Source organism: Sinocyclocheilus grahami, unplaced genomic scaffold (assembly GCF_001515645.1).
Source record: "Sinocyclocheilus grahami isolate Dianchi unplaced genomic scaffold, SAMN03320097.WGS_v1.1 scaffold828.1, whole genome shotgun sequence".
Classification (NCBI taxonomy): Eukaryota; Metazoa; Chordata; class Actinopteri; order Cypriniformes; family Cyprinidae; genus Sinocyclocheilus; species Sinocyclocheilus grahami.
In genome coordinates this window covers 677,991-691,200 of record NW_015506007.1, presented here as the reverse complement: position 1 = coordinate 691,200, position 13,210 = coordinate 677,991, and the positions used below count along the sequence as shown (strand labels likewise).

General features: G+C 34.3%; 1 protein-coding gene across 1 annotated transcript in view; it reads left to right on the top strand.

Moving 5' to 3' along the window:
- The window catches only part of LOC107562546 (chondroitin sulfate N-acetylgalactosaminyltransferase 1-like), a 42,740-nt gene extending 31,010 nt beyond the window's left edge, over window positions 1–11,730 (top strand). The window contains exons 5-7 of the mRNA XM_016247182.1: window positions 8,762–8,940; window positions 10,317–10,411; window positions 11,608–11,730. Of these exons, the coding sequence (XP_016102668.1) occupies window positions 8,762–8,940; window positions 10,317–10,411; window positions 11,608–11,730 (397 nt within the window). The remainder of the gene's footprint in view (window positions 1–8,761; window positions 8,941–10,316; window positions 10,412–11,607) is intronic.
- Window positions 11,731–13,210: the final 1,480 nt, after the last annotated feature.

Sequence of the window (13,210 nt, the reverse complement as noted above, 5' to 3'; positions counted from 1 at the left end):
TTTTTTTCCCAGACTCGGTCTGAATAATTTTTGGTCCCAAATTTGTGTACATTTTACTGGTAGTCCACTGTATGAAGAATTTTTGGGTATAATATATCACAGTTTACTTTATTTTGCTATCCTCACTTACATAAATGAGCTATAGTGTCCTGCACCCATTAGTAAAAAAATATCAAAAATTATATCTGGTCTCTGAATCATTTTTGGTTTGACTTTATATCCTTCGGTTATTTTCACACTTAATTATGCCCATTAAAATGTATTTTACAAGTTTTTGTTACTTTCACTGTTCATTATTTTGCTCTATAGTACATCATCTTTAATTTAATAACATTAGAGCTGCTCCATTGCAGCGGCTCAGTACTGTAATCACGTGCTTTGCTGTAATAATGCAGGGAACCACTCGTTATAAATCTCCTAACTGTGATATTTTCAGAAATAGAAGTCACGTTTTTTCATCTGAAACGTGCAGCGATTTATATTCCAAAGCCACTCATATAATGCAGAAACACTCAAGCAATCGGTACATCCCTACTAATAATAAATAAAATATATAGAAAGCATAAAATGTGTGTATGTATGTGTGTATGTATATATAATAATATGAATAATAAGAATAAATAAAAATATATAAAAAGTATAAAAATGTGCATATGTATGTATATTTAAAAAACAATAACACATTATATTATATTATATTATATTATATTAATATTTCCTATTTCATTTTAAATTTAAAATAATATGAATTAGTACTTATGATAACTAGTAATTCACAAAAAATAACTTAATAGAAAAAATATATAGAAATATATATATTAGACATTTAAATCTATGCAGACAAATATTGTGTGACTATTCGTCATTATCAGTCCCACTGGCACACAGTAAGCTCAGCTGCGCTCTCATGATTACTGACTGGAGGTCAGTGAATCTGCACTGTTAGACTGCAGTGACTCTGACCTCCAGCCGGTGTGAAAATAACAGGTCACTTCAGATGCGGCTCGGAGGCAGATGAAATCAACGGAGCAGTAGATTGCCTGGAATCCAGCCAGGGTCAGGCTGGAAACCTCCCTGCATTGCAGTGGATAACATATCTCTCAATTCACAGGAAGAAAATGGCTTTTCTCTTTATGCAGAAACATTCGCGTGCGACTGGACACTGAGGTTTTCAGATCTATCTTGCCTGAGCAGGTTTTCCCCTCACAGAGGAACACTTTTGGAGAGGATTTGTTGGAGAAATGGGAAAGCAATCATGGCCTTGTAGCTTTCAGGATAGGGGAGGGCCAATAATCAGCTCAGCTCTTGTTCCTTCTGTGGGAATTCATTGGCTTCTCTGTGGACCAGACATCAAGGGAGCTTAATTCTTTTTGTACTTCAGCCTAAGTGGATTCTCCACAATTTCCTGATTATTCATTCCAGCTCTCTTCTGAATGTCTAGAGCTAATTGTTTGTAATTTCCCAACGGTCCTGAATGCTTGTATCTTCATTTCTTAAAGGAATTTACCTTAAATACAACTTAAGTTCTAAATGATTCCATAATTACCATAAAAGAAAATAATTTTAATCACTCTTTTATTAAATTCAAGAGCTTTAACAAAAACAAAATCTTCCCTTTTCATTGCCCTCCATTGTATGGCACCGTAACCATGGCTGAAGGCCACTGTCAAAGAAACCTGGGCTTCCATACCACCTCAGCAGTGCCACAAACTGATCACCTCCATGCCACGCCGAATTGAGGCAGTAATTAAAGCAAAAGGAGCCCCTACCAAGTATTGAGTACATGTACAGTAAATGAACATACTTTCCAGAAGGCCAACAATTCACTAAAAATGTTTTTTTATTGGTCTTATGAAGTATTCTAATTTGTTGAGAGTGAATTGGTGGGTTTTTGTTAAATGTGAGCCAAAATCATCACAATTAAAAGAACCAAAGACTTAAACTACTTCAGTCTGTGTGCATTGAATTTATCTAATACACAAGTTTCACAATTTGAGTTGAATTACTGAAATGAACTTTTCCATGACATTCTAATTTATTGAGGTGCACCTGTATGCATATGTCTATATATTTTATTTGTTTGTTTTAGTATTTTATTATGTCAAGTTAAATTAAAATTAAATGAGAAATGTTGCCTCGGCAACTGGCTATAATAAAATATTTTCTAAATATATATTCTTGTTTAAGTTAATGTTTTAATAATCAAAATGTTTTTTATGGTTATTTTAAATGTTCCTTTTTTCATTTTAGCTTTAGTTTTAGTTAATTATGATAACCCGGGTGAATATTATATTATATTATATTATATTATATTATATTATATTATGTTATATTATATTATATTATATTATATTATATTATATTATATTATATTATATTATATTATATTATATTATATTATATTATATTATATTATATTATATTATATTATATTATATTATTAATCACCTGGTTCACTGTGTCCTGAATTCATCCATACTGAGTATTTCTAATGATGAGCCGCACTACTAGCCATAGCTGTCCAACATCTGATCAGCATATTCAGTTTGCTAGTTAAAAATTAAATGTCATTTTGTTTGGTCAATCAATCAGTTTCTTGCGAGTAAAAATTAACGTTCTAAAGGGAAAGGCATTTGTAAATGTATTTCTGCAGTAGATTATGCATCATATCATAAACAAGATGAATGATTATGAATCCATGAATCCAACCCACTTGGAATGCCCACAAGTTTTGACACAGTTTTCCACACATCATTTTTGTGATTTATGTCCCTGTATGTGGGCAGAGAAAAATCATTGAGAAGAGGAAAATTGCTCACAGTTGCTATTAACATAATTTTGCACACACTCGCCTGCTGTATCTGACAGTTGCTGAAACTTTATGCTGCATTAGCCGACTATTCATTTGCATAAAGTTGAGCTTGACTTTGTCACATACTGTAGCCAAACGATCTCAACCATCCCACATCAAGAGTCCAAGAGTCACCTTCGCTTTTGTTGCCTCAAATCACTAGCATCAACAACTTCAGTTTGATTTGTCACTGCAAATCACTGTCAGTGTGATTGTCCCTTAATCACTGCAAACTGTATTATTTAATAAGTAGTTATTTCTACTTGAAAATTTGTTTAATTGGTTTGCATGGTTTACTCACTCTCAGGGTATCCAAGATGTAGATGAGTTTATTTCTTCATGGGAACAGATTTGGAGAAATGTAGCATTGGATCACTTGCTCACCAGTGGATCCTCTGCAGTGAATGAGTGCCGTCAGAATGAGAGTCCAAACAGCTGATAAAAAAAAATAATAATAATCCACAAGTAATCCACACAACTCTGTGACTCTAACAACGTTTTGCGAATTGAAAAGCTGCAAGTCTGTAAGAAACAAATCAATCATTAAGACATTTTAACTTTAAACCATTGCTTCTGGCCAAATTACAAGACCATAATCAATAATAATGCTTCCTCCAGCAAAAAAGTCCATCCCCTGTTGTCCTCTCACATCAAAATCCACCCACATATTTGTTTAGAGATGTTTTGGACTGTTTTTCCTTTTAAACAGTGCTTGATCTGTGCATATTTCTCTCCTGATTCAGACGGGACAACTTTTAAACTGGAAAAATATTATAGATTATTATGGACTCGTATTTTGCTGGAAGCTTCAAACTTCAAAATTTGAGGTTAATGATGGATTTTTTTTAATTACAAACATGCCCTTTTTCGCTTTACAAGACATTCGTTGGTAGACTGGAGGGGTGTGGATTTCTTGTGGATTATTGTGATGTTTTATCAGCTGTTTGGACTCTCATTCTGACGGCACCCATTCACTGCAGAGGATCCATTGGTGAGCAAGTCATGTAATGCTAAATTTCCAGAGGGTGAGTAAATTTTCTGCAAATGAAAAGTTCATAATTTTATTATATTATAGTCAAAGCTTTACTAGTGACCATTTTTGAAGGCCTCCTAATAAACAGAAACAGACTTGTTAAATTGTTTCGAAGACATAATCCACTATATTTTTCGAGAGTATAATTAATCGTGAGTTATTGACCAATCTCTATAAAGTCCAGACTTTACAGATCTTGGTACACACTGGTACAGCAGGACATTTTTATCTAATTATGCCCATATAGGGTGCTACAACTAAAAAAAAACAAAAAACGTTATTTTCTCTGACTTGAATAAAACCAGTTAATTTGCATTATTATATGGCATACATTTTTAGGTTAATTAACTTAATGCTTTATAGTGAAACGGTATTAGACAACCACTTAATAGCCACAAAATGTTCTTGTCTCCAAGTTTCTAAGTATCTATATCTCTTGATGGACTGAAACTATTGGTGTTTTGATACTGAATGTGGCTGTAATTAACTTTGAGAATATCCACAAATCAATATGTAATTCTAGACATGATTGTATTATCCAGGGCATTAAATGCACATCGTCCCAAGCAAGATCCTGCATGATGACACTGATTGGACCTTCAGTCCAGCTTTTAGCTGATGAAATACAGAGTTCTGGCATGAAATTCTAGATGGCGCAGTCCGATAGGTCAAGCTCAATCTGACCTGGCGACATCATTGTCACATGGCAGCTGATTGGTACTCTCCAGTATCGGTAGCCAATGAGCTTACCGCTAAATATTCAAATACCTGGCTTTTGTTTGCTGTAGCAGTTTGCAGTGCACTTCAGAAACCCTCCACCTTCCCCAGCTCCACCTGTATAGATCTGCTAAGGGGTGTGTGCAGCAGCAGTATTTCTTACATGCTTACAGCAGCATGTTGTGGATGTATTGGCAGTAGAGAGTCTCTGTACTTGCTCTGCAGCAGCAGCAGCGTAGCAGATCTATTCTGCCAAAACCAAATACATTAACATTGTCATGTACATTACCATGCCAATCCCTCCGAGAGTTGTCATGACAGAACTGATATTATGCACAGAACTAAGGGAAGTGCAACTAGCCATGTTAATCCTGTCGTTACATATTTTACCAATTGGATTTCAAAGTATGATTAACTCTTTCAAGTACGCCTGATGATTGTAGTTGTTCTGGGCAATGAAAATGGCATCAAGTTTCATTAACATTCCTGACCTGTAAAGTGTGTCTTGAGGCAGTATTTTAACCTTAAAGAGAGCAGTAGCCTTTGCTAATTAAAATTATAATATAACCAAAACATCCTGAAATAACCTTTAATTTTAGAAAGAGTTATACAATTGTATTGCAATTTACACAACACGAAGCATTCATTTTTCTAAAACCTTATGTTTTATGTTATGTATTTTTTAGTTTATTTTGATCTCCCTGTTCTTGGGTTAACACATGTCTTGTGAATGATTTTCCCAGTAGTCTGATAAGTTTCATTAACATTCCTGACCTGTAAAGTGTGTCTTGAGGCAGTATTTTAACCTTAAAGAGAGCAGTATCCTTTGCTAATTAAAATGATAATATAACCAAAACATCCTGAAATAACCTTTCATTTTAGAAAGAGTTATAAAATTGTATTGCAATTTACACAACATGAAGCATTCATTTTTCTAAAACCTTATGTTCTATGTTATGTATTTTTTAGTTTATTTTGATCTCCCTGTTCTTGGGTTAACACATGTCTTGTGAATGATTTTCCCAGTAGTCTGATAAAGCAAGTGCTTCCCGTTTCAATTCCTTAAAAACTATTCCAACCTCAAGAGTCCAGTCATTAACAGCTCTTTTAACAAATTTTAGCAAATTGTTTAAAGCTGCGAAATCTCCAAAAAGAATCTCAGCTCTTGAATTGTTTTAGGATTTACATGTATTCTAACATCTCACAGCTGCTAGATATTACAGTATACTGTACATTTACTCTAATGATGTTGAATCAAAATCTTTCAAAATGCTATAAAAACTAGTTTAGCCTTTTCTTTAAAGTATTCTAAAATGATATTGATAGCCTTTTTTGTGATGTAATGTTAGCTTTCTGCACTGTGGCATTAATCAACTATAATCAACTATCAAGAATTACTACTTCTGCTTATATGATCTTAAAACACTTTTTATAGTTGTCATGTTCTCAGAAGTTAACAGAGGACACAGGAGATGAAGTGGCGATAAAAATGTGCAGGGTTATTGAATAATCTATATTGCATATGTTTTAATGCTCAGACTTTGTCCTGTACTTTGTTTGACCAGCACAAATTCAACAAGTCTTATTATACCAAACCAAAAGCAATGGAAAATTATTGCTTCACATTGTCCTGTGACGTAAAAAACGTTGAAATGGAATTGAAACTTATGAAGACAAATAAACCACACAATTGTTAGATTAAACAACAATAGCAAGCATCGCAATAGCAAGGAAATAGTAAGTAATATAAAATATGAAAATAGAATAAAAATGGCTTGAATAAATTATTAAATGACAAACTATATAAATGAATAACTAACACAACAAAAAATGTTATGTTTGTTCTCTTGAAGCTACACACAAATTGCTAATAAAGGAGTAGTTCACCCAAAAATGAAACTTAGCTGAACATTTTCTCACCCTCAGGCCATTCCAGATGTAGATGAGTTTTTTTCTTCATCAGAACAGATTTGGATAAGTTTAGCATAATATCACTTGCTCACAAATAGATCCACTGCAGTGAATGGGTGCCGTCAGAATGAGAGTCCAAACAAATGGATGGATTATGGACTGGGTATTTTAGCCAGAAGAAACGGTTTAAAGTAAAAACAGCTTTATGAATTTGTTTCTTACAAACATAGTTTTTCACTTCACAAGACATTAATTGATGGACTGGAGTGTTATGGATTGCTTGTGGATTATTGTGATGTTTTTATCAGCTGTTTGGACTCTCATTCACTGCAGAGGATCCATTGCTGAGCAAGTGATGAGATGCTACATTTCTCCAAATCTGTTCCCATGAAGAATTTTCAGTTTTGTGTGGACTATATAAATATTCCTTTAAGAATCCTTAGCTCCTTCACTGCAAGACCATCAACATCAATCCTCACAGAGTAAAGTAGGTAGATATGATATCCGTATCTGCCGGGCAAAGTGAATCGATGCACATGAATAATTTGTGTTCATTTGAGAAGGGGAAGAGAGGAGAGTGTAAGTAACACTGCATTATATAAACCTGGCTGACGTGAATATTGATGATGACACTATGCATAAATTTAGCAGTCTAAGTACTCATTATGAAATATCCACCATTAAACAACACATTGAATTGATCAGACATGCCAGTAACTGTGTGTGGATTAATTTAGGAATAGTTTGGGGGGAAAATTGTCTCCAGAATTTAGCATAATATAACAAAACCCATCTATGGGGTCATATGGGGACATATATATATATATATATATATATATATATATATATATATATATACTGTATATATACTGCATATAATATAGTCAAAGTATGCATGACATTTCTCTGTGTGGTTTTGCATGCTGAAGTGAAATGGAAATATGCAATGACTCGACTGATGGAATGAAAAGTATCCTAGATAGTTGCCAGCCTTTGAAAACAAGTCAGTATCATAGAAAGAAATATTTGGAGTGTTCTTCTGGCTGATGGCAAACTGAATATCACATGCAGGCACGCTGAAACGCCTTAGGCTCTATTCCAAATCCGTTCCGCTAATGTGACTTAAATCAAATCTTGTTTGCCTACTATTTGTAACTGCCCTAAATCTGCACAGAGGAGTGGCTATTGAACATTTTTTGGCTGGGTATGTTAACAATGTCTGCTTTTGTATGTATTTATTCAATGTAAAACAACTCCCATGGGTTGGAGCAATGTTTACGTGGGTTATGAATCTCGGTCAGAGAAAGTAGGTGCTTTTTTATTTCTGTCAGACATGCTGACCTATATTTTGTATTGGGCCAATAAGAGCAGCAGGACAGCCGCATGTGACAGGTGCTTTTACAAGCATTTTTCTAGTGTTTTCTGGATGCTTTTGGCTCCAGTATTTCATTTTACTACCATTTTGTCTATATGTTTGTCTACATATAAACACACACAACATATTTGTCTATATATAAACACACACAACAACAACCTTGATTTATGGAACATCTCTCAGTTGTAAACTAGAGTGTTTGATAGTGTAGGTGCTGCATTGTTCATGATTTAATAATATGAAGGAAGTAGCTCTTCCTGTTCCTGCTAAAACAGCTGTATGGCTTTAATAGCAGGTATTATCTGCACTGTGTGTGGTGGCATTGTGCATTTATATGTCAGCTTGGCTCCAGCCCAGCACATTACACTTTAATCATCTTTTTGTGTGTGTGTGTGTGTGTGTGTGGCTGATTGTATTCATAGTCACATACACATCTGAGGATGCCTGCTATTCTCTCTATCCGTGAGAAATGATGCGGGTCACGCTGTAGAATCAGCACCCGCCATCAATCACAGCACATCTTACTCTGGTGTCATAATCGACTCGTTTTTCCATAAAACGGTACACTTGTATATTTAGTGCTGCTCGGTTTTGGTGGCAATGTACTCTTCTAAGAAAAGTCAGTAAAAATACGGCCCAGTGTTCTGTTAATATGAAGGCATTTTCTGTATTGTTTTTTTACAGGTGTTCTATCAGTTTTTTTGAATTACACATTGCATTATGCATAACCATTTTTCATTTAATTTACTATTTAATGTTTTTTCTGCATTATGATAGCAGTTATATCACACAGACGTGGTTGACGAGTAATTGTCCTGTTCTTGATGGTTATCGATGAGAGAACTTTGTGTGATTTTCATGTGTCTGCTTTCAGGGAGCTGAACTTCCGTAACTTCACTCTGATTCAGCTGAATGAGGAGTTTTCTCGGGGTCGAGGGCTGGATGTGGGCGCTCGTGCTTGGAAGGGAGGCAACGTGCTGCTCTTCTTCTGTGACGTGGACATCTTCTTCACAGCCGACTTCCTGAACACATGCCGTCTGAATACCCAGCCTGGTGAGAGAAGAGAGGAATATCTATATATATACAGTATACAGAGCTGACCCAATTTGCCAATTTGGACACTTAAAAATGGCCTTGCATTAGAAACAAAATATTGAACAAATTGGCATCTGACTCAAGTGCAGCTAGAGCTTTTCTCAGAAATAACTTCCTTTTTCCAACCACTTCTGCATTGACTTTTAATCAGCTGTTGTCATGGTATTTAGTTGATGTGGGAATCACTTCTCCAAGTGTGGCTAATAAACTAACCACAGGTGTAGAGATTCACACACAATTATCAACATGATCAGCAACAATTGACAAGCATGTTGTTTAGTGCTCAAATACTCTATTCTATATTCTTATTGTGAAATGTTTGGTTTGAATAGTGCACCTGTGCTAGCATTATTTAAAATAAATGAGTCTTGTCATATAAATGATTAAGTGTGGCTTAAATGTATATGTGTTCATATAGGCTACTATTCAAAAGTTGGGGTTCATTAAGAATTTTTTTTAAAGAAATTAATACTTTTATTCAGCAAGAGCGCATTAAATTGATCAAAAGTGACATTAAGGACATGTATAATTATGTATCATTTAAAATTAGAATGGTTTCTGAAGGATCATGTGACACTGTAGACTGGAGTAATGATGCTGAAAATTCAGCTTTACATCACAGTAATAAATTACATTTTAAAACTAGGGCTGTCAAGTGATTACAATTTTTAATCAACATGGTTTTCTGGTTAATTAATAGAATTAGTCACAAATTAATCACACTTAAATTTGGGCTAAGAAATTACCTCTCCAGAATATAATTTAAAGTCATTGTCGTGTTAAATGAGAAAAGCATTGAATAGACATTATAAAAAGCAGCTTTAGAAAGAAATATTTCTTATTTATTTAGAATTTATAACAAGCTGCAGTGTTTTCTAAAGTGGCATTTATGTATATTTACACAGACTGTAAAGAGAAGCCATTTAATATGCATTTAATGGGTTTTAAATGGACATTATTGGGTTGAATATAAAAAATGAATATTGAAACATGAAATAATTTTTTTAAAATTAATGAATTAATGCTCTAATTATGTAACCAAAACTGCAGGGCACATTAAATGCGTTAATCGTTTTAATGTGTATTTTTTCCATAATTAGTCTCACAAAATTAATTTGACAGCTCTATTCAAAAATGTAAATAGTTATTTTAAATTGTAATAATATTTCACAATATTACTGTATTTACTGTATTTTCGATCAAATAAATACAGCCTTGGTGAACATAAAAGACCACCCCAAACTTTTGAATAACCATCTAATGATAAGTGCTTAAATGAGGAATATATGCTGTGTTCATATCATAACCAACTGTGTGATCTGACTCTGTCTTAGGAAAGAAAGTGTTTTACCCTGTTCTCTTCAGCCAGTACAACCCAGCTGTAATCTACGGCAGTCATGATCACATCCCCCCTGTGGAACAGCAGCTGGTAATGCAACTCATTTTCATGAGGAGATTAAAATACTTCATCAAGTTTGATGTGATTAATTGATGCATTGTGATGGAACACAATCATCACGCTCACTCAGCATTGATATTCTGAGCGTGTAGATAATAAAGAGCTTGATTAAATGTACTGATAATGCGGAAAGCTGACATGAGACCAGGGGCCAAAAGGACATTTGCCACACCTGCTAATGCTGATTGAATTGAGAAAATCTATTAGCCTAAAATTTCTTACTGGCCATGACTATATTTTGAAGGGGTCATGTGATGTTGCTAAAAATAACATTATTTGGTGTATTTGGTGTAATGCAATGTGTTTATGCGGTTTAAGGTTAAAAAAACACGTTATTTTCCATATAATGTACATTATTGTTTTTCCTCTATGTTATGTAGCGTTATGTAAATCTTCCCACATAGTGACGTAGACGTGGGGGCGTGTTAGAACGAGCCGTTTTAGGTAGGCGTGGCTGACTCTTAACTTTTATAAAGAATATCTCTTTGGATTTGAGACTTTAGTCTTTGCAACTTTACAGATCTTCTTTATGCACCAAGAGCTTGTAACACTCCAAAGAGAAAGGAAAAATTGAAATCGCATCATATGACCCCTTTAAGCAATATTTATTTGAAAAATTAACAAAGTTTTTCCAGTTGTGTTAGTTTTTATCCTTTCTGATAATGAAAGTGTTTTCATTTATTTGTAATGATAGTAACATAGTGTTTTTATCACATCTGCATCATTCTTTCAGTTTGTTATGTAGTTACTGGCAGCTGGCAGTTTTATTTACTCGCCAAAAGCAATTTCACACACATTTGGTGCTTGGCAAGTGTTCATTTTGGACTGGGAATGAGACCGCAGACAGTAGCAGACGAATTAACAAAGTTTTTCCAGTTGTGTTAGTTTTTATCCTTTCTGATAATGAAAGTGTTTTCATTTATTTGTATTTTTGGTTTTCATTAATGATAGTAACATAGTGTTTTTATCACATCTGCATCATTCTTTCAGTTTGTTATGTAGTTACTGGCAGCTGGCAGTTTTATTTACTCGCCAAAAGCAATTTCACACACATTTGGTGCTTGGCAAGTGTTCATTTTGGACTGGGAATGAGACCGCAGACAGTAGCAGACAACTATAAAAGAGTATTTTTGTGTTCATGCTCATCAGAATTCATTCTTTTACAGATCATTAAGAAAGACACTGGCTTTTGGAGGGACTTTGGCTTTGGAATGACCTGCCAATACAGATCCGATTTCATCAATATAGGTAACCGCCCTCTGAAGCAGCTGTTGACTGACATGAATTAAATTCATTTATACGGTATTCATTTATACGGCTGGTCAAATGAATGTAAATAAGAGCAGCTGATGGTAGCACAGGTAGTTTAGAAATAAAGGACAAAGTTGTTAATGTATATAGAATTTGATCTATAGCCAAATGTAGATATCCAGCCTGAGGTCATTTTGAATGTAAAAAGCACTTGAAACACTTACGCAGAGGTAGTAGAAGTAATATAGCATGAGTCAGCTAATGAGAACACAACAGGTCCCACCTGTGGGAATCAAGCGGTTCCCATGACTTAACCGTTCTCCTGTCTAGACATGTGTAACATCACGTGATACAACAATAAGAGCTGATATAGATACTGATGTTTGGTAGAGTATATGCACTTCAGGAAACACATGAACATAGATATCTCAGCAGACTGAAGCCAAAAATCCATACGCTCCATTAAGGAAGTCAATACTTAATTTATACGCACAATTAAACAAATACATAAGCTACATCATGTTATACACTGCTGTTTGGCATCAGTAAGATTTTTTTATGTTTTCAAAGAGGTCTCTTATGCTCACTGAGGCTGCATTTATTTGATCAAAAATACAATACAATTTTAAATAACTTCTATTTTTAATATGTTTTACAATGCAACTTGTTCATAGTTCTTTTTCAGCATTTTTTAGTCTTCAGTGTCACGTGATCCTTCAGAAATCATTCTGATATGCTGATTTGCTGCTCAAGAAACATTTATTATTATTATCAATGTTGAAAACAGTTGTGCTGCTCCATATTTTTCAGGATTTTACTCTTTACTATCACTTTTGATCAATTTAATGAATCCTTGCTAAATAAAACTATGAATTAATTTATTTAATAAAAACCATCTTACTGACCTAAACATTTTTTATTAGTAGTGTAAATAGGAAATACAAAATGAACAAATATCCAAATTCCTGAACAAATCTACAGGAACAGCTGTTTGTCCTGAGGGAAGTTCAAGCTTCCCTTTAACAACAACAGGAGATGTGTGTAAACAAAGTGTTTATTCAAAATGTTCTTTCTGCGGATACATTATTATTGTTGCAGCTGGCCACATTAACAACACAGTGGTCAAATTTGAAATGTGCTGTTGTTGCCTTAAATAAATAGGAGCTATTTTTGCATGATCTGGTGCTAGATCCACAAAACATTCTCACCCCAAAGAATTAGAAATCTGTCATCATTTACTTCAGTTCTTTCTTTTCCGGAAAACAAAAGAAGATATTTTGAAGAAATGGAGCGTAGCAATAGTTCTGGCAGGCCATGCTAGTCAAGCTCGCATCAGCTGACACTCAGCTGATCCACGTCTACCTACAGGATCACGACACCATTCATAATTCCCTTCATACGGTCCCGTCAGTCATTATTCAGCAGCTATTGCTTCGCTCAGGAACTAATCACCCCGACATGTTTATATTTATATTCATATAATTTATATTATATATAAATATCTTAAATATATAAACA